Here is a 21,727-nt window from a genome sequence, read left to right as displayed (position 1 = left end):
TCAGGTTTTATTCAGCAATGATTTTTTTCATTAACATCTGTAATTTGTTTCTTTTTCTGAGAAAAAGAATGTCACCCACTTAAATTTTAAAGCACGAACTGCCAAAAAAGTTAAAGGACGTATGACAAACATGTAATCAGGCTGGAAGTTTTTGTCATCTACAAAATGTCAATATTAGAGGTTGAGTTTGCTGCTAATTACTCTCTTTATGGTACTCTTTGGAATATGTACAACTAATTTCTAATGGACATCTTATTATATAGGGATATTCTTAGTCTGTAGAGAATTCCAATATGAGCTGACATCTCGCAAAATCTTGCATTGTGATATAAAAAGGTCTATCATCTTTATGATCACAAATGTTTGGTGTTTTCTACAGGTTAGGAAAAATTTCATTTCCACAAATTTTGTCTTCATATCCTAATCTGTTTGCAGGTACTATTTCCACTTCTTCTGCTCTCTCTCTCTCTCTCTCTCTCTTCCTTTTTTACTTCTTCTTCTTCTATTTCCACTTTATTTGGCCGTTGTTATGCCTGCAATACTGTGTGCAATATTATTTGTTTAACTAAGAAGTCACATACATTACTTTGCAGCGTGGTAGCACTTCAATCATATGACCAGTATTCCTTAGGGAGCTCCATAGATGGATCAGTGAGTTATCATTTCAGCTCTTTTGACTAGTTATCTGTGAAAGGACTGTGTAAAAGTGCTCTTTATTCCCAAATATTGATACACTGTAAATTTGAATTTTGTCTGTTATAAGCCGAAGTACTTGGATCATGGTGATTCCCATGGAAGTCTTCATGTTGACATGTTGAATATAACAAACCGGCTTTCCTTTCTCAAGAAAGGCATAGAATTTTCTTTGCTGTTGAAATTGAGAAAGCAGGTGTTAAAATGATGAAATTTATGCATATACTGTAAATCCACTAATGTGGGTGTACTGTGAATTGTAGATCACGTACTTCTTTTTCACTAGCTGATTAATATATAAGAGTTGGATTCAATCGACACAACAAAAAGAGTTCGAAAGTGTAATAATTTACAGTATTAGAGTAGTTGTAATGAACTGTAATAGTGAATACGGCCATAGTGGCAGATGAAGCAAAAGTTTATCTCCTTTTGTCCAAGCCTACTTCGGGATAGCGCTCTCGCTATCACAGTACAGAGCTGTGTTTTTCGACTGCTTGACAACTAGGTATGAGTTTAGGTAACAAAGCCAACTAATCTTTATCCCAGTGTAAACAATCCTACCACATACTCATTGTTAGTTTTAAATTGAGATGCAGCATATTGCTGTGATCCTTTTATCATGAGATATAAGTATGCATAAATCATGTAAAAATAAGTAATTAATTTGCTTTTTTTTGTCATGATTTAATCTATGTTTGTATAACAGGGTAACTTTAGTTAGGAGAAGGATCTGAAGAGGACCTTAACCTTAATTAACCTATCTACATTCATCAAGTTTCTGAGTTTCTGCTGACACAGATATTTTTTTGGACAGGCTTGAGCTGAAACCAGCATCTGGCTATTTCAGCTGAAGCTGACGAGATCAATCCAGTTTCAATTGTTTTAGTGGTTCCATCGATCTTGGCCAAAACCGATGATGGACGGATGCTATATTTGTGTCGGTCTTTTGGCGTCATTCTCTGATCATTGCTTTCTTTCTCTTTCGACTGTCGAGTAGTAGATGACAAGGGTGATGTGGCTATTTGATGTGGCATTGAATTCAAATATCTAACATGATTCACTTTGCCAAGCTAAATGCTTTAGCATGCAGATTTCTAATCTGTGCATCTAACCAATCATGTTTTGAAGTGAATGCTTCATTTTTTGTGCATTTTTTTCTGTTGCCAATGCTGATAAAGCTCTCCGACTGCCACCTGCAGCTTGGACTTAACTCATCTGAAACACTCATCATACCAGGTGCATCTCTGTTTTAGTTTGGCCTCCACATAGGAATTCAATCAGCTAAATTGGAGGTAAAAAATGTCCCATGTTAGGCGGAGGACCACTATCTGTGTATCTGGAGCTTTTTCTTTTTTTTTTTGAGTGAACTGTGCATTTGGAGAATCGAGACCAGGGAACCAATGTCTGAAGAAAATTTCTCTAACTTTGTTGTTCCCACTATTTCCTGGCCACAAAGTGGAAATATCTCTTGTGGTCCTCATTCTTCACCCAAGTAGTCAAGTTTCTAGGTTGGAGTACTCACGTGCGCCTCCTTATTGACTAATCTTCGCTGCAGGGGTTCAAGGATCACTTAGGTCAAAAAAAATTTCTTCATTTGGTTTCTCACAAACTTTTTTAATTCAAAAAAGAAATTATGGGTTTATCATTCACATTCAGAATATGATCGTACCACTCAATATTCATTTTAAAGTTAATCACTCAAGAAAACTTTATGTAACTTTATGTCCCATATCTATGAATTTGTCAATTCTCACGTGAAGCATTCTGAATCAAAATGTGAGTGAAGGAAAGGCCTATTCATTTCCTTGCCAAGGGTAAAAAGCCTGAAGTAAATAAATAGGGTATCCTAATTCCACATTGAAGACAAAAGAGTAGGGAGTTTTTGGTGGCATGAGGGTCATATGATGAGCTACTTTACGTGCATAGTACTTGATTTATCCCTAAAGTAGAATAGACTCATCTGAAAAGAGCTGACTGAAGAAAGGTAATGTTCTTGTTGCGTGAATGAAGCCAGACGTTGGAGAAAATTTAGAAAGTTATATCTTGTACCCTCTGAAGCTCTTGTTCCACCTTTTTCCTCTCTTCATCTCCTGTCAGCAGGTCACGTCTGCTCCTCTTCAAACTTCAGGGTCCAGTTTTGCTTTGATGCTGGGCACCTGCTTCCAAAGTTAACTGTGAAGTTGCAGTCTAATTATGTTTAAGTCAAAATGTTATGTAGCATATGTTGTATCATTTTCGTTCCATCCTCAAGAATGTGCATTTGCTATGTTGGAACAATTGGAAGTAAATTAGACTACCTTAAGGGTGCATTTCCATGCAAGTTTAGACTAATACGCAGTATTTTCATGCCCTGTAACAACTACTTTAAGGGTGCATTTGGTTCGTGATCAGAATCGAAATGGATTGGAATGCAAATCGGAATAATCATATCCCTCAATATGTTTGGTTCATAGCTGGAAGCAAAATAGAATTTGAATACTATGGGAGAGTAGAAAATGGGTTTTAGAGGATTGGAGCATTTCCGTTCCTCCCTAGAGTAGACATGGGAATGGGACTGAGGGACTCCTTTCAACCAAACGGCTAGAATAAGAGTCACTTATTTTTATTCTCATTTCAGAGTCTTACTCTTTCCATCCAAATATGCCCTAAATCCTGATAACTAGCTCATGTATTTCATTACAGATGAAATTGTCAAATAGCAAATCACTTGGTGTTCTAATGTGGTTCATTCCCCTTTGACTATGCATTTGAAGTTGCTGATACAAATTATCATAGTACCATTTTCCTTTTTCTTCTTCTTCTTTTTAAAAGAAGTGTTAAATTTTTTAATTAGGTATGGGGTTATGACATAAAAAAAAGACTAGTTTAGTACACGAGGCTTTAGCTACTATAGGATTTGAAAAGAAATAGCTGTACATAATTTGCTCCCACATGCCAGGTGATTGTTTCCATGTTTCGAATTTGTGACACCTAAAACATAATGTAGCATCTTATCTTTATGGCAGGGATCACTATTTCTATGGATGTCTAACTTCTTGACAAAAAGTACTAGCTTAAAAGGAATACAGGGTCTATGCAACAATGACCCTTAAAAGTTTCCAGTTAAATCGGCTTTAGAATCATTCCGGGTATCCAATGAAAAAGCATGAGAATCAGTGGCAAATATTGTCTATGAATTTAAGTATGTGTCCACCAAAACCATAGGACATGATCTTTAAATCTGTCCAAACAATTTGGATTTTTTTTATATTTAGCTCATGATTCGCCGAGTTCGTCCTAAACTTTGGTTAGGCGATATTTACAGGACTTGTGAAAATTGTTTGTGTGACCCTATAGTCACTGAAGCCTTTTTAGAAGAAAAATAGATACTTAAATAAATGAAAACAAACGCACCTTTTTAGAAGAAAAGGAAATGCAGGAACAATGGACAAAAGCGAGCAGATGGGCTGAGGGTTATTCGTTAATTTTCCTCCGTTTTAGGGACCGTTGGTGCAAGTCCTACGGGGTACAATGGGATCCTACAAGATAGGCCGAAAAGAGGAAAACGTAGAGGGCGACTCGGTGACAGTTATTAATTAAATTCAGTAGAGTGTGAGTGGAGTAGGCGACAGCCACCCGCTGCTTAGGGACATTCCGATTATAGTGTGTGGAGAGATGGCCGTATAGACAAATCATGTATACCGAGAGGCCAACGAGGCAGCAGACTGGGTAGCCTCTTAAGTGGCTAATCATTCTGGAGAGACCCTCTGGCTCGGAAAGGAGGATCTGGAGCGCCCTGGAACTTGTTATCTTTTGATTTTTTTTGTGTATTCGTACCCGTCATGTATGATACATCCGTTTTAGTAAATAAAAAAAAAAGTAGAAGGAAGAGAAGGAGAGAGCGCCGAGGCCGCTGGTTCCTATCCCATAGGAGGTATTTTTTTGGATCGGACCCCACCATCCGCTTGCTGCTCTCTCCCCCTCTCTACTTCAGCCCCATTTGGGGGAGCTTTTGGAGGGCCAACAAGCACTTTCTGGCCCTCCAAAAGTACTTTTAGATAAAAAATAGTATTTAGTAAAAATTTCGAAAAGCTATTGAAAACAGCTTTTGGGGAGAAGCTCCAATTTGGAGCTTTCTAAAAAACTTATTTTTAGTTTTGTCGGAAAGTTGTATTTTGATAGAAATACCCTCCATTTAAAAGTCCCTTTTTTACTCCCACGCTGCCTCTTTCTCTCCCACCCCTCCCCCTCCCTCCCCCTCTTCAGTGCCACCCTCTCCCTCTCCACGACCACACCCCCCCACCCCTGCGACGCCCTCTACCTCTTCTCCCTCCTCTGCCGCTCCCTCTCCCCCGTCGCCGCCCCTAACGCCCTCCGCCTTTTCTCCCTCCGCTGCCGCCCCCGACGCCCTTCGCCTCTTCTCCCTCCTTCTCTGCTGCTCCCTCTCCCCCTCCGCCGCCCCCAACGCCCTCTTTCTCTTCTCCCTCCTCCGCCGCTCCCTCTCCCCTGCCGCCGCCCCCGACGCCCTCCGCCTCTTCTCCCTCCTCCTCTGCCACCGCATCTCCTCCAACCGCGTCTCCCTCCGGCTTCGCCGCCCACCCTCCCGTCGTCGCGCCGCCGGGAGCTTGATCGCCCCTTCCATGACCGCGCAGGAGAAGTGAGGCAAGGGAGGAAGAAGGGAGAGGGGAAGAGAAGAAAGAAAGAAGCAAAAAGGGGAGAAGCTTCGGGAAGGAAGAAGAAGAAAGAAGAAGAAAGAAGAGAAGGAACAGAAAAGAAAAAGAAGAAAAGAAAAAAATAGAAAAGAAAAAGAAAAAAAGAAAAGAAAAGGAATGGAATAAATAAATAAAAATATTCGTAATTGTCTAACTAATTTTATCATCTAAGAAATTTGTTATTTATTTATTTATTTACATTAATATTATACTATATCATATATTTATGTATTATTATATAATATATTTTATTATGCTCTGTTGTATAATACTAATAATGTCCTTTATGGTCATTTTGTCATACAAGAGTACTTTTTTGGTTTGTTTACTAAACACATGTTAAAACACCACGGCATTTTAGAAATATAGTTACCAAATAGCAAAGAGTTTTTTTATAAAAGCTATACTCCAGACAGCTTTACTTTCAACAGCTATACTTCCAAAATCTCTACTGCTAACAGCTCCCCAAACAAGGCCTTTGTCGTTATCTTCTTCTGCCATGCTGCGCTTCCTCTACTTATCTTGCTAGATCCAACAGCTCATTACCAAATAGATTGTCGGTCAAAAAAACAATCGATTTTTCCTAGCCCATTTAAAACATTAGAAAAAACGGTAGAGCACAGGTATGATTTTTGGTGATGAAATGCCGAAATAACAGTCATGGTATGTACAAACATCTATAAATTTGAACTTCTAAACATTTCCTTAGAATCCTAATTAAAGTCCTTTTTATAGTAAAAACTTTTCTTAGATTGAAACAAAATAAATCTAAACAATTTTATAAGAAAGATATATGAGCACTTAATTTATACATTTTTTTCAGAAATATATTTGTTACTGTTAGAATTCGAGCTAAGGTCAGCCGTTCCGAGGTGAAAGCGGGTCGGCCAAGAGCTAAAGAGTAGCTTTAAGACGCTAATAGACCGGCATCACCACTCTAGAAGGCAAGCACGATATGCAAAGAAGTTTACTTGTTGGAAAATTTTCAGCGAGGGACCAACCAATGCTTAAGTTAGTATATCAGTGGGAGAAAGAGAGAGAATGAGAGCAGAAGAATGCTCGAGAGTGCGGGTCCTCTGGTCACCCCTATATATACGATAGAATAATATCCATTACCTTATTCATCAAGAGGTACGGTAATTGCATGGCAACAGCTAACCTCATTTGCTCAATGCATGGTAATGGCTCCTTCCAATATATATGTGATGTTAATTGTGCATATTATGTATTTATGGCCGAGCTAGATCAACAGTTACCGAGTCTATAATTACAACTTCTTTGGTGATCCTTGGCATTACTCCACGATTAAATCAACCAGCGTAATACATTGGCCAATACCATGGTCATTCACCTCAGTCAAGGCCAAGGTAGAGAGATCGGAATAGTCTAAGGTTAAGATGACCAATATTCTTCCTATCAGTATTATATATAAAATCTTTGGTAGCAATGATGTGCATACACGTGCCTTAGATGTATAAAAATTAAGTCAACAAGATATGGAGATATTTGTTAATACAAATTTTTTTCTAAAAGTAACTATGTGCCCTAAGCAATTTTTTAATATTAATTATAAAGAAAAAAAAGTAAGAACTAAGAAAGCTGTAATGATAGTTAATTTTTTGAGAGGATTAATAATAAGTTAGTAAGACAAGAAAATAAGTTTATATCTCAGTACATCAGTATATACCGGCTGGATACAGCGGTCAGAATTTTATTTATATATCGAATCAGGGACCCTCCGCCAGGTCCACGCGAACCGACTTGGCCGAGATTGAAAACCGGTCCTCCTGGAGGAGGCCAAGCGGGAAGGAAACCGCGCCCTCTAGTTCCTCCGGATGTGGTTGAGCCGCTTCAAGGAGACGCTCCGCCCCTGCTCCAACTTTTCCTCCTCCACCGCCACCGCCACCGCCACCGCCTCCTCTTCTTCTTCCAATTCGGAGCCCTCATCCCAGGTCCCTCTTCCTTTGAGGAAGCCCCCCAAGTCCTCCCTGTCCCAACAACTCCAGCGCCTCGAATTCCCCTCCGCCGAACGCCCGCTTTCGCGAGAAGTCGTCAAAGAGAAAGAAGCAAGAAAAGGAGGAGGAGGAGGAGAGAAGGAGGAGGAGGACGATGGGGATGGAGAGAGATGCTCTCTCCCTGCTCGATTTAATCGAGAGACGTTTCTTCCCCAGCCCTTCACTTCGGAGGTCAGAGGCCCCTACGAGCCTCTGGTCCTCTCCTCCCCCGGCGAAACCCCCGTCATTCAGGTGCTTCTTGCTCCTTTTCCCCCTTTTTCCCTTTAATTTCTCGCTGTTTCTTTCCCCCTTTTCTCGCTGTTCAAGATATTTGAATAGATTTGTCCAAGAACAGCTTGAGATACCGAGACGCAAACAATGCTAGCGATTTCAGGGACTAATATGGAGTTTCATAAGTCAAATCTTGCCATCTTCCATCTTCCTCCAATTTCCTTCCGAGTTTAGGGGGAATTTTTCCAAGAATTTAGCGGGACAGCCCGTTATAAAACAAAGGACTTGGGTAGTTATGATGATGGATGTGGATTGGGGTCTGGAGAAACTAACAATTAATGCTTTGTGAAGGAACTAGCTATCACTAAATATAATTTAATTACTCATGCTGTACGCAATCGTTCTTGGCACTTTCGGCTGCGACCCTTTCTTATGGATGACATAATTTTCTTCTGGTTTTTCATCCCATAAATTCCTCCTCGATCGGTCCTATTTTTTTAAAGAAAATTATGGTATTGGAGTTCTAAGAGTTCAAATTGTGATACATTTTCATTGATTGAAGGAGAGTTAAATCCATAGTCGCATGGTTCACTATGCTCCATAACAGACTGGAGTTAACATCCAAATTTCTGTTTGTCTTCACCTCTTTTCGTGTGTTACAAATCACAGATCTTTAATCATACTTTTAGTAAAACAAAAGAGACTTCCTTTTCAACTCTTTCGCTCAAATACGGTTAGTATTGTTCTCTATTTGGGAACAAACCTTCTCACCATAGCCAAATCCTTTCTCAGTCAATATTTAGTAATCTTCTTGTTCAAACTAATGAGCTCTTGGTTTCATTTACTTTGTCAGTTCTATTTATCATGGGTTATGTAGTGGAGTGTAGGTTAGATCTTAGTCCTTTTCAAGCAGAGATTTGGGACAACCTGAATTCGATCAGAGACGAATTTATTTCATCCTTGGTTTTAACCAATTTCAATTATGGAAGGCAAAGATACATTTGGTGTAAATTGTTTAAGACTTAAAGCAACCTAATCTTCTGGTCCACCTTTACAGTGAATCTAGTACAATGCTTGCCAATTTTATGTATTCAGCCCACACCTCCTGCTGGCATAAGGCAACATCAGTTTATTTGTTCTTTCCTCATTTGGGCATTGTCATCTTGCTTTCATGCATTGGCGTCAATACTCAACAGTGTCAGCCTCAACCATGGTAACCAACAAAACAAGACTCAATGCTAAGAAGTATCTTTTGAGTACATTGAGAACATGATTTTGTGAGCATTGATGCCTTCTTTTTTCCTGGTATGACATCAACCAACATTGTATCTCTTTTATCTTGTTACATGAAATTCTTCTCTAGTATGTCATCAATAAAACCTATGCTTTAATTCTTTAAAATGTTGATAACAATTTACATCACTGTCAATGCAAAATTATGTTTGACTTCAAAGTGTTAGAGCTAGTTTGATGCGTAGGAACATATAATGTTACTTTCTAATCATTTTTGACCAATCACCACTTGTCATGTGGCAAGAACATAATCCACTTGTCAGGACAACAGGGTCAAGTTTTTAGGTAAGCTGGTTCACGAGTCACTCGGCGTCTCTACCATACTGCTATAGTGCTAGAACAAATTCTGGTATGCAGTATGATTTTGCCAAAATGGATTCAAGTTCCAGTAGGAACCTTGTTTAGTTTGGGAGTCCAGTCTTAGTAGTAAGATCATGACTTCTCATCTAGGAACCTTTTTGCACGTCGTATGCTAGTATATTTTTCACATATAGAACCAATAAGGTCTAACTCTTCCTTGCAGGTTCCTGCATCTATCAGTTGTAGGCTTCTTGAACATCAAAAGGATGGCGTGAGGTTTCTATATAGTCTGTACAAGAACAACCATGGTGGTGTACTTGGAGATGATATGTAAGCCTTTTTTTTTTAGTATTCTATTGTTACTCTTATTTTTGTTATTATAGACACAATGCTGGTGATTGATCTTATCATTTACTCTGACTTTGACTTTTTATTTTATCTTGAATTAGGGGTTTGGGTAAAACCATCCAGACTATTGCTTTTCTGGCTGCTGTGTTTGGGAAGGATACTGAACATGGGGACCATCAGTTGGACAAGAAGGTCCATATGATCAAGAAGGGACCTATACTGATTGTCTGTCCCACTTCTGTTATTCAAAACTGGGAAAATGAGTTTTCTGAGTGGGGAGACTTTAGTGTTGTTGTTTATCATGGACCTAATCGTGATTTGATTCTTGAGAAACTTGAAAATCGAGGAGCTGAGATACTTATAACTAGTTTTGACACTTTCAGAATTCATGATAAAACTTTATCTGAGATTTCCTGGGACATTGTCATTGTTGATGAAGCGCACCGTCTGAAGAATGAAAAGTCTCAACTATATAGAGTATGCTTAGGAATTAAAACCAGAAAACGGTTTGGTCTTACTGGAACCATAATGCAGAACAATATTTTGGAGTTATTTAATCTGTTTGAATGGGTTGCACCTGGGTCCTTGGGAACTCGGGAACATTTTCGAGATTTCTATAATGAACCCTTAAAGCATGGTCAGAGGTTAAGTGCTCCTGAAAAGTTTATTCAAGTTGCTGAGGAGCGCAAGCAGCATCTTGTCGCAGTGTTGCAGAAATATTTGTTAAGGAGGACCAAGGAAGAGACTATTGGGCATCTTATGCTAGGGAAAGAAGATAATGTTGTTTTTTGTGCAATGAGTGAGTTGCAAAAGCGTGTTTACAAGAGGATGCTGGAACAGCCTGATTTCCAGTGTCTCATAAATAAGGATCTTCCTTGTAGCTGTGGGAGTCCTTTAACTCAGGTTGAATGTTGCAAGAGGATAGTACCTAATGGTATTATTTGGTCTTATCTTCACAGGGACAATCCTGAGGGCTGTGACTCATGCCCTTTCTGCCTTGTTCTTCCTTGTCTCATCAAACTTCAGCAGGTATTTTGTGTATTTCACCATCTTTCCCCCTTTTGTGATTTTTTTTTAAATATAAACTTGTAAATGTGATTCTTGCAGATCAGCAATCATCTGGAGCTGATAAAGCCTAACCCGAAGGATGACGTGGAGAAACAGAAGAAGGATTCTGAGCTAGCATCTGCTGTGTTTGGTGCTGATGTCGACTTGGTTGGTGGTAGCGCGCAAATTGAAAATTTTATGGGGCTTAGTGATGTAGAACATTGTGGGAAAATGCGAGCATTGGAGAAGCTGCTATTGTCATGGACTTCTCACGGTGACAAGATACTTTTGTTCAGCTACTCTGTCAGGTATAGTCCACTCTGAAAGTTATTCTAACCTTTGTATATACTATATATGAAGGGCTTGTTTGGAAATGCCAGCAAGATTGAGTTAGATTTCCTATTGAATCATAGAGTGGGCAGTCTATTTGGATAGAGCCCATATAAACAAATACCTCCCTCAGCTCAAATCTTGTGGGAGGGAAAAAAAAGACCCCTATGGTCTTTTTTTCTTCTTGCAATCCAACAGGCTCACAGATGGGACTTAAGGTAAGATTAGGATGGGCCTTGAGAAGGAAATTCAGCCCAATCATGCTGGATTTCCCAAACAGGCCCTAACAGTATTCCAATTATTTGGTTTTTTTTCTTCTCATTTTGCTTTTGTTTGGTAACTCATGGTTAGTGGCTTGAGTTTACCAGTTACTAAATATAATATTTCGCCACTATCATTTAAAATATCTTCTTGGAGATTTACTAGTTCTGAAAACTAATTAGGTTGAACTTTTCTTGGCGCTATAGGCAGATCAAAATTTTCAAGATCTGCAGGCTTGGAACCTAGATGAGGAGGTTTTTTGGTTGGATATTATTCTTGTGGTTCCTTAGCATATTTCTTTCACATGCACTTTTGTGGGTAGAATAACTGGAGCAAGAGGAGGCACAATAATAGTCATAGGCAAAGCAATAGAAGCAACAGGACGTAAGTCAACTTACAAGCTGCATTGCTTGAGTTGATTAGTTGAACAGTAAATAAGGTTTGAAGAAGTTAATGTTGACACGCAGCATATTCGAAGTTTATAATAGTATCATATATATTTTCTTCTAAGTGTGAGAGTACCCTCATCTCACTTGTCATTTCTAGATCTAGAACGTATAAAAAGCTAGCACAAGTGAGTATTTTTTGGAGGAAACCCTGAAAATTGTGAATTCTGAAAACAACACTTTCTATGAAGTTAAAATCAAAAGCGTTGATGGTGTTTATTTAGTTAAATAGCATCCTATCAAGAAAGCATCTGTTTGGTGGGATTTGAAAGTATTTGTCTATAAAGGTTTGCCGTAGTGGATGTATGATACCGGATTGATACACAGTTTCGTACAGTATCGACACTCAGTACGTCTTGCCATCTTATATCGTATTACGTACCGACACTATAATAGGACGGTACTGGTAATGGGGTTCGGTACCGAGACAATGAATTTTAATCTATAATATAAGGAACTTCTATATTGTGACAATGTTCTCTTTCCACCCCTGTATCAATAATATTAGATGGAATGTTCTTTATGTTGGAGTGATTCACATGAAAAATCTGAGAGCAATCATTAATCAACAATAAGTTAGTCATATGGGAGTAACCATTAACGGAATATGATGAAATGATATAGAATTGAAGACCATAAATATTGAAGATGTAAAGTTCTCAAATTGAATGAGCTTTACTATATTTCAGGATTAATCTGAGTTTTGCAACTGATGAATTTTCGCCTCGGATATTAAGCAAATGGAACATCACTGTGAAGTTCTGCCTTGGATAAAAAGGTACACCAATGATGATATATTAAATTTCAGGATTGAATCTGAGTTTTGCAACTGAAGATAATGTAGGGACTTCTTAACTTGGCCAACAAGTGATGTGAGGCAGCAGTACCATTGGAGAGGGAAAAGGTTGAACAACATCTGGCACCAGTGGTCTCTGATTGTAACTTAGTCCTTCCATGTCACGACCTCCACCAAATATTCTTCTTGTAAGATCCAGAGATGTCATGTTAGGAAGGTGGTTATAGAGCAGCTAAATGACTTGGTTCACTTGAGGAAATTCGGCAAAACAAAATGTGAATTGCAAGGAAACTATGTGCTGCACTAGCTCCATCTATCTGTGACACAGCCATCCCAAAAACTAATGGAACCGTGTGAGTAAAATTTATCCACAAGAAAGAATATATTTGACTCACCTATTATATTATCTGATAATTTGAGTCTATGATCCAAAATATATATTCTTAGTAACCAAGTTAAAGTTATTTCAGTTGGTCAAACTTGTAACTCGATTTTCTAGATTTTTTTTTCAAGTTTGAAAGAGAAGGAAAAGCAAGAAGGAAAGAAGAACCTCTGCAAGAGTTTGAGTATTCCATGTTGTTCTCTATTGTCACTATATGATGCCATCAACTAGGGTTGAGAAGAAACTTTATTCCTGAGGTCATTTACATAGATAGCTCCTGCAGTGTTAAGCTAATATACATCTATCATCTAATTGTAGTATATCTTTTGTTCTAGATAAGCCAGGTTTGTATCATGGTCTGGTTATTGCATCATTCCCTCAAAAGTCATTATTTTGTATAAATTGTGATGATTTGCGGATGTACATGTGGATTTTTTCCTTGTTTATGTGTATATTTTACAATTTAAGTTGATGGTTGTTAGCAGGATGCTGGACATACTGGAGAAGTTTCTTATACGAAGAGGCTATTGCTTTTCCAGACTTGATGGTTCAACTCCAATGAGCTTACGCCAGTCACTTGTTGATGAATTTAATAGAAGTCCAAGTAAACAGGTAACCTACATTATTTAAATAGTGAATTTGCATATGCATTCCATCAACTGATGGATTCTTCCCCATTTTATTACAGGTATTTCTTATATCTACTAGGGCTGGTGGTCTAGGTCTGAATCTGGTCAGTGCTAATCGTGTTGTAATTTTTGACCCAAATTGGAATCCTGCTCAAGACTTGCAGGCACAGGATAGGTCATTTCGTTATGGCCAGAAGCGCCATGTTGTAGTATTTCGTCTTCTTGCAGCTGGTTCACTTGAAGAACTTGTATATTCTCGCCAAATATATAAACAGCAGCTTTCAAATATAGCTGTTTCAGGGAAAATGGAAAAGCGCTATTTTGAAGGTGTGCAGGTATTGAGTGCTTAACTTGTTTCTTAATTGCTTTATCAATTATGTAATTACATAATTCTAAGCTTTGTTTTTTGTCTTTCCACTTCTTTTGCTTCGTTACAGGACTGCAAGGAATTTCAGGGTGAACTATTTGGAATCTGTAATCTGTTCAGTGACCTATCTGATAAGCTTTTTACAAGTGAGATCATCGAAATGCATGAGAAACAAGGAAAGGATCCTACAACTCAAACCAATCTAAACAGTCCAAAGATTAATGATGATTCTTCTCTCAAGGAGGTACATGTAGTTCCACTCTCAGGCAAGTTTTCTGAGGCTGCAGGTCACGTGCAACACATAACAAAGCTTGATGACTTGGGTAAGCCCATGATTTACAATGTCTAAATCTTTTATATTTACTAAGCAATGTATTCATCTAATGAATATTCTTTTTTGGTGTATCTATTGGTTTTGATCCTGAAATAGGAATGCACATCTGGGTTGATTATGGTATTTTATTTTTTGAGGTGGTTTTTTTTTTTTGAAGTGGGTGGGGGTGAGTTGGGCCAAGCCCAAAGGTGGTCTCAAGCTTCACCAACAGGCACGTAGCTTGGGCTCCGCCTTATCTATAGTCGACCCAACTTGTGTGGCTCCATCTCTGCTCGATGAGCAACAAGTGAGATTGAGCTGAAATCAAGCTAGCCCAAGTTACCTTTGGAACCTTTTTTTTTTTCCTGGAAACATGTCATAGATGTATAAGGAATTCTCTCACTGACGATTGTATAATATGAAAATTGCTTCCGCAATTTACATATAGCATGTGATTAGGGAAATGATCTGTAAGATGACTGCTAATTGTTGCTTATATTATAGAAAAGATATTTAGAATTGTACTTATGATATAAATGATGCACATGCATTTTGTAAATTGGGCTAGGCCAAGCTGATCTATTGGGCTTGCAAACCACTGGCCTAAGATTCTAGGTTGGGTGAGGAATTCACAATGCAGGCTTATTGAGTCCATGAAGATATTGGCCTGGCCTGCTTAAATTGCTGGCTTGGTCAAGCCAGTGTGGGTTGGCCCAGCCCAATGTGGCATCCTGCTGTCAATTTTTTCATAATCTTGTGTTACATAAATTTAGATTTGCTCTTAAAAGTATGGTGGATTTGATGCATATACAATTATTGTTTTCATGGACCTGGGTTGTAACTCAAAACTAGCTATTGGTTTCATATTTATATGTGAAAAACTCATGATACTAGAAAAGTATAAATTCCTAAACAGTCTTAAAGAGACAAGTTAAATCACTATTGAGATGTTGTATTGAAGGTTTTATTTATTCAGGGGAATAATGACATTTACCTCCTTGCCTGGTGCTGTCTATATGGTCGCTTATGAGGAAATAACTTGCCTTAGAATTTGACTGCAGATGTTGAATCAAAAAATAAAGATACTTCTATTAATATTCATGCAAACACATTGTATGTCTAAAATTCTGTCATTCCAAGCAATTAGGATTTATGATCAAGTTCATCCAGTATCATTTTACTTTGCTCTTTTCCTTATGAAGTCTGCCAGTGCTGTTAGACTAATTTCAACCTGTTAACAATAATTTAGCTGAAAAAGAAATAAAAATAAAATAAAGTCAATTAATTTTCACAGGCATATTATATTCTCATCGTAATGAAGATGTTGTCAACACGGGGCCGGGCCTTCAAGGAAAGAATGATGCAACAATTACACAAGAAAACAATACCATGAAGACTTCAATCAAGAAGACAAATAAATGCTTATTCGCAACAGATATCTCCCAGAATGGAAAACCTTCTTCCAGAGAGCAGAAAAGAAAAGAATTTAGACGCATCGCCAAGTATATGGGCATGGGGGAGCTTGAATTTAGCAAATGGCTGCTATCTGCATCACATTGGGAGCGGAATGAAATGCTACAGAGCTACAAGAAGAAGAAGAAAAGATGACCGCTGAAAGTTGGGAATTTTATGCAAATACCGGGCAGGGCCTTTGTTAACAATAAATAATTCTTTCTTTTTTTAAAAATGAACTAGTAACTGGTCCTGGCCGTGTCCAGTAAATCAGTGTCTGCCTTGGGTCTTCCTGATAGGTTTTTCAGCAGGATCTGGCATCCTCATCAAGGAAAAGAGTTGTCTTGTAATTCTTTCTTTTTTTGAGAAATTAACAGGTACCTGGTCCTGGCCGTGTCCAGTAAATCAGTGTATGCGTTGGTTCTTCCTGATAGGTTTTTCAGCAGGATCCAGCATCCTCGTCAAGGAAAATAGTTGTCTTGTAGCATGGAACATCTAGTTCCTTCCCTGCATATTGCTTTGTATTATGTGCTCTCTGTAAATGTAGTTTTTTCATCTCCTTGTAGATTAGTTAAACCTGATTTTTGCTGTAGAACAGATTACTGTGGTCTAATATAAGCTCCGGTGACAGCTTTTTTACTCATTTTGTGAGAAAACTAGTGCTTCACATGTTTCATTATAGCATTTGAATGGAGTCACTAGCTATTCTTGTTATAAAACTTTTTTTCCTTTTATCTTCTCGTTTGTATTTAGGGAGAATGAGAGAAATAATCGTAGGTCATTATGCTTGTTTGTATCTTGTACAATTAAGATACTTCTCTTGAGGCTCATCAGGGCTATACGTACAGTCCTAATCAGGTTGATGCAGGCAACCAAGATTCCGATGGCATGAGTTGAATATGTCAGAAATAGCAGGACGAACATGCAAAGTTTCCGATACTGTTTACCTCCAGGTTCCTAGAACAAGATAGGAAACGACAGGAATAAGTAAATAATAATGTCCGCAGGATCAGGCACGCTTGATGCAATCAGCAACAGAAATTTTTACCGCCTCATGCACAGGAGTTCCGCCAGCTAACCTCTCCCAGAAGAATTCAGGGTGGTGCAAGCACTGCCAGGGTAGTTTGAATCCTCTCCTGTTTCGAAACTAGTTACAGATGGGTGCCTGTGCAAGAGATGTGCTCCGCCATCTATGTATAAATTAACAAAGTAAATTAGCGGCTACATTATCATGTTTATAAGTAAAAGATAGCTGTGAATTGAAATTTTAGAAATCTCAGACCTCTGAACAGTAAGCCATCAAAGCGCATTGCCTATAGCTTTTCTATAAATAATGGTCATGCTTTATATATCCTCTGCGTAAGATCAGCAATGTGGCTGCCTGCTCGCTTGATGCGCGGGAGGTCATCGAAGGTTTAGTGAGGACGATATATGAAAGTAGATATATAATTGTGGAGTTCTTTAAATTGCCTCGCAGTCAAGGACTCTACATTGTTATCTTTTGACTTTTTTAGATGTATCCGTATCCATCGTGTAGGATACATCCGCTTTAGCAAAAAAAAAAAAAAAAAAAAAAAAAAAAAAAAAAAAAAAAAAAAAAAGAAAAAAAAAAGAAGACTCTACATTTCCATAAGATTTGAGGATGAAGTTCTTTATGCATGGTGGAATGACGTCCCATATAGCCTAAATTAATGAAGAACCACCCCTGCCAGGAAAACTCGGAAAACCTTCAACTATTTAGCTGTTCACAATAAACTGTTCAACGGCAGACGATCCAAGTGTGTGGTAATGTGGAAGAAGATTTAGATCGTTATTCTTCTCATGCTTTTCTCACACCTGATTTGGCAAAACATCATCCCCAACCTCTCTCCCTTCGCTGCCTAGCTAGCACGTTCAAAACACTGTGGAAAACATGGAGAAAAAGCATGCAAAACAAAGAAACGAGGGCAGCTTGGGATATAATAGCAGAGGTGGGTTTGCTGGTGCATGCGGAGGGAGCGAAACAACAATAGAATCTTTCAGCTTGGAGCCACCTCTCCACGCTTGGTAGCTGCACAAGCCTTCTTTCTTACGTAGAGCTGGATGTCTTGCTACATGGGAAGACTCTAAAACTCCGACAAGGTTAGTAGTCTGCAGGAGAAGACCGGAGTTCTGGTTGAAAACTCCCAGCTAAGAACTTTAGCAAAGGACTACCTCGACGCTTGAAACCGCAAGAACTTTGGGGTGATCCCTCTTTGTAGGTGGACCCTATGTCAAGTCAGCCTGGTCCATAGTGTATCCGCTAGAGGCTGTATCTTAAAGCCCTTATCCATTCTGATTGCAAATATTTAATCCTTCTCAATGAGATTCTGGTGGTAATTACTCCTGTCCATCTTAAAGCAGAATCCAAAATCAGGAACTTCTTCAAGTCATCGGTCTAATGATTAAAAAAAATAAAAAAAAGAAAAAAAATGGCGTGCAATATTCTCTTTCTTTCTCGTTCTTGGAACATACTTTTTACCGATACATACTACATGACTAGATAATAAACACTAAGAAAATTACTTATCTTGCAAGCCAATACACACCTCTAACTAATTCGATATATAGCTTTCAGAACATAGTGTTCACCAGTATATAGTACACGATCATGTGATACATATTTAACAAATTAGGCTCCGTTTGGTAGAGCTTTTGGAGGGCCAAAAAGTACTTTCTCGCCCTCCAAAAGTAATTTTGAATGCAAAAAGGTGTTTAGTAAAAATTTCGGTAAGCTATTTTAACTTTCTCAGAAAGCTAAAAACAGTTTTTTGGAAGAAGCTCCATTTTGGAGCTTTTCGAAAAAGCTATTTTTTAACCAAAGTACCTATAATAAAATATAACAATTGCATACTTTGTCCCTTTATAAACCTAAAAATCCGCTCGAGCCCTAACAAAGAACCCTAGCCATGGATCAGACTCCCTTTCGTGCAAGAAAAGGTATTCTTATTTTCTATTTTTGTATGCATCTTTTGAATCACGTTTTAGAAGAAAAAATTTTTAATTTCTTTCTCCGTTCCTTTCAAATTTTTTTTAAAATATTATATTACATTATATCATAATACATTAATATGTTATGTTAAATAATTTAATATTATGTTATATTATGAAAAATTAATTTACGCTAGTAATTATAATATTTTATATCTTTAATATTGTATTATACGATAAATATAATATTATATTACATTATATCATAATATATTAATATGTTATGTTAAATAATTTAATATTATGTTATATTATGAAAAATTAATGTATGCTAATAATTATAATATTCTGTACCTTTATTATTATATTATCTATAAATATAATATTATATTACATTATATCATAATACATTGATATGTTATGTTAAATAATTTAATATTATATTAAATTATTATGCTATAGTGTACAATGTTATATTACTATATTATAATAATATTATATTACATTACAGTAATATTATATTATATCATATATATGTATTAATATATTATATTTTATTATGCTCTGTTGTATGATATTATGCAATGTCTTTTATGGTAATTTTGTCATGCAAAAGTACTTTCTCAGTTTGTTTACCAAACACATGTTAAAGTACCACAACACTTTATAAATATAGTTATCAAACAGCAAACAACTTTTTATAAAAGCTCTACTTCAGAAAGCTCTACTTTCAACAGCTCTACTACCAAAAGCTCTACTGCCAATAGCTCCCCAAATAGGGCCTTAGTTATCTAGCAACCTAATATATATATATCTAAGCAAATTGATACACAGTTTTTAGAATATCATATTCACCAGTACACACTAATATGGTCAGGTGATACATAGTTTTTAGAACATAATGTTCACTAATACACAGTACACGATCAGATAATACATATTTAACAAATTAGTTATCTAGCAATTCAATACATACATCTAAGCAAATTAATGTACAGTTTTCAGAACATCATATTCGCTAATACACACTATATGGTTAGGTGATACACACGTCGACTTTTTGATACATACTACAAGCTTTTTTGATATATATCCAACAGTGATCCAATATACACCTCCAAGTAAATTAATATATAGTTTTCAAAATATACTTTTTATCAGTACATAATGCAAGGCCATGTGATACACACCAAGTGAATTAAGTCAACTAGCAATTCAATATATACCTCTAGGTATATTTCTAGAATATGGTGTTCATCAGTATTAGTATATAGTGTACAGTTTTCTAGCTTTGTCTAATATAAGAAATTATATACATATCATTCTTTAAATTCTATAAACTCTGAGGTGCAAAGGTTTTGAAAAACAGAGAAATTTGAAGGAAGACCTTACAAATAGGAAATAGAAATGACGAAGAGGATAGATGGAGAGACTTGATAAGGAAGAAAGAGGGTGCCGCGTGTGATATTTTTCTTTCCTTTTTTATTTTTTTAATTACAAGACCGATGAGGTCCTTAGAAGGAGAAATTTCTAACTTTTGACCTCCTAGTTTAAGATGGGCACTAGAGAAAACATATTTAAATAGAAAGTAGGTCCTATATTCCCTTCCCTGCTGCCCACCCCATATAATTTTTGTCCCTTCCCGGCAAGCATGAGCTAAGTCTCCTTGTCCATTTGATAACATCAACAATAGTTGTTTACTCTGTGTGCAAGTGAGGCCGATTTCGCATTGCACATGTTGGCACGAGCAATGCGTTCGCGTGTGCAAGGTGACAACATAAAACCCTTTAAGACATGATTGATCTCATATACAGATCCTTAAGCCACCGAAGTTATACTATGATGCAAATTTAAACTAACGTCATTCTTCATTATTACTTAAAAAATTTACATACCGTTATCAGTGATGATGGAACTCCACAGGTTTCAGTCCACGAGCCAGTAACCAAACGCTTACTATGAATTTAGGGTTGGAAACTAATAAACCTCTCGCTGTATTCTAAATCCTTAGCAGGAAGATGCTGAGCTCAGGACCGCCATCGTTGAAATCACTGCCTCCACGCCCACCACCATCCGGGCTGATCATGTAGAATGCTTCCGAGTCGACGTTCCCCACCACCCTGTCAAACTTGGCTCGCAAGTACATCACCTCACAATCAGCGCCACCTCCACCGCCACCGCCGCCGCCGCCTCCATCATTCCTAGACCTGCCAATATTCTCCGTCTCTAGAGAATGAGGTGGTGGAAGGGGAGGAGCAATTGGTGGAGGTGGAAGCACCCCGGCGCCTACCGACACCGCCTGCAGCGCTTTCAGCACATGGAGGTCGGCCCCGTTGCACCGGCGCGACACGGCGTACCCGCGCTGATGCCCGTTGCAGTAGAGGCTCCACGCCGGCTCCTCCCACAGAGAGCGCCGTGGAGAATTATTTTTCCCTTTCTTCTTGCTTGCGGTGGCCATGGCAGGTGTGCTGGTGTTAGCAATCCGATCGCATTCAAGTAGTATCCTCACCATCCCGGAGGCCATCTCCTTGACGAGCTGGTGCATAGGAGTGGCCAGCTCAAGAAGCAAGACCGGCTCCGACCGGGGATCCATTTGCATAGCCAAGCTCACCCGGCCCCTCCTGCGGCCGAAGAAAGTCCCGATCACCTTCCTGCGGGCTGAAGGGATAGACTTGAAGGGTGCAATGGCCGGCACGACCGGCCAGTGGCATGCCGGGGTCAAGAAGGATCGGAGGGTGGGGAAGAGGGAGCGGAAGATCGACGAGGCGAACATCGTGACGGAGAACGTCTTGCCCGGCCTCCTGCGAAGGAGAGGCAGGTGGAGGGGCGAGAGAGCCTCGTCGTGTTCGCCGGAGGAGGAGGAGAAAGAGAGGTCCATAGGGCGTGCTACGTCCGCGCTCCCCGTTGTCATTGGCTTCCACTCGTTAGGTGGAGATAGCAATAAGGATTGGAGGTGGTGGTGATCGCGCAAGTGGGGTAAGAGGAGGGACATAGTGGGGAGGAAGGGAATATTGTGGACAAAGCCAATGGGCAAAGAAGTATCCAGTGGTATGATAAGCGTTTTGAAGATTATGGCAACTGGGAAGCCGGATATTTTTGAAGGATGATTCAGCCACAGTGATTGAGTAGATCAGGTGTAGGCATGTCAGGCTAGATCTACACTCACTAGTCAGGGATGTACGTCATCTAATTGAGAGTCTCGATC

The 21,727-nt window shown here is 38.5% G+C and overlaps 2 protein-coding genes across 4 annotated transcripts; one reads left to right on the top strand and one right to left on the bottom strand.

Moving 5' to 3' along the window:
• The first annotated feature begins 7,127 nt into the window (after nucleotides 1–7,127).
• On the top strand, nucleotides 7,128–16,229 carry SWI2 (switch 2). Of its 3 annotated transcripts, none has more exons than XM_008791533.6 (8): nucleotides 7,128–7,630; nucleotides 9,426–9,532; nucleotides 9,652–10,579; nucleotides 10,658–10,905; nucleotides 13,298–13,424; nucleotides 13,501–13,776; nucleotides 13,879–14,131; nucleotides 15,416–16,229. In XM_008791533.6, the coding sequence occupies exons 1-8, from the start codon at nucleotides 7,220–7,222 to the stop codon at nucleotides 15,727–15,729; spliced, it is 2,664 nt and encodes an 887-aa protein (XP_008789755.4). In that variant the 5' UTR covers nucleotides 7,128–7,219; the 3' UTR covers nucleotides 15,730–16,229. The 3 variants fall into 3 exon arrangements, 2 of the variants coding, with proteins under 2 accessions (XP_008789755.4, XP_088578540.2); XR_015987377.2 differs by having other exon boundaries at nucleotides 7,138–7,630; nucleotides 13,501–13,768; XM_088722414.2 differs by having other exon boundaries at nucleotides 7,140–7,630; nucleotides 10,510–10,579.
• Nucleotides 16,230–20,371: 4,142 nt separating this feature from the next.
• Nucleotides 20,372–21,727, bottom strand: LOC103707204 (protein MIZU-KUSSEI 1-like). Its single transcript, XM_026804662.4, has one exon. It carries the CDS (start codon nucleotides 21,512–21,514, stop codon nucleotides 20,522–20,524), a length of 993 nt encoding a protein of 330 aa, XP_026660463.4. The 5' UTR covers nucleotides 21,515–21,727; the 3' UTR covers nucleotides 20,372–20,521.

The sequence above is a fragment of the Phoenix dactylifera genome, chromosome 1 (genome assembly GCF_051530095.1).
Source record: "Phoenix dactylifera cultivar Ajwa chromosome 1, Ajwa_hap1_PhDact_Kaust_v1.1, whole genome shotgun sequence".
In the NCBI taxonomy this organism is placed as follows: Eukaryota; Viridiplantae; Streptophyta; class Magnoliopsida; order Arecales; family Arecaceae; genus Phoenix; species Phoenix dactylifera.
This window is presented reverse-complemented; position numbering and strand designations above follow the sequence as displayed.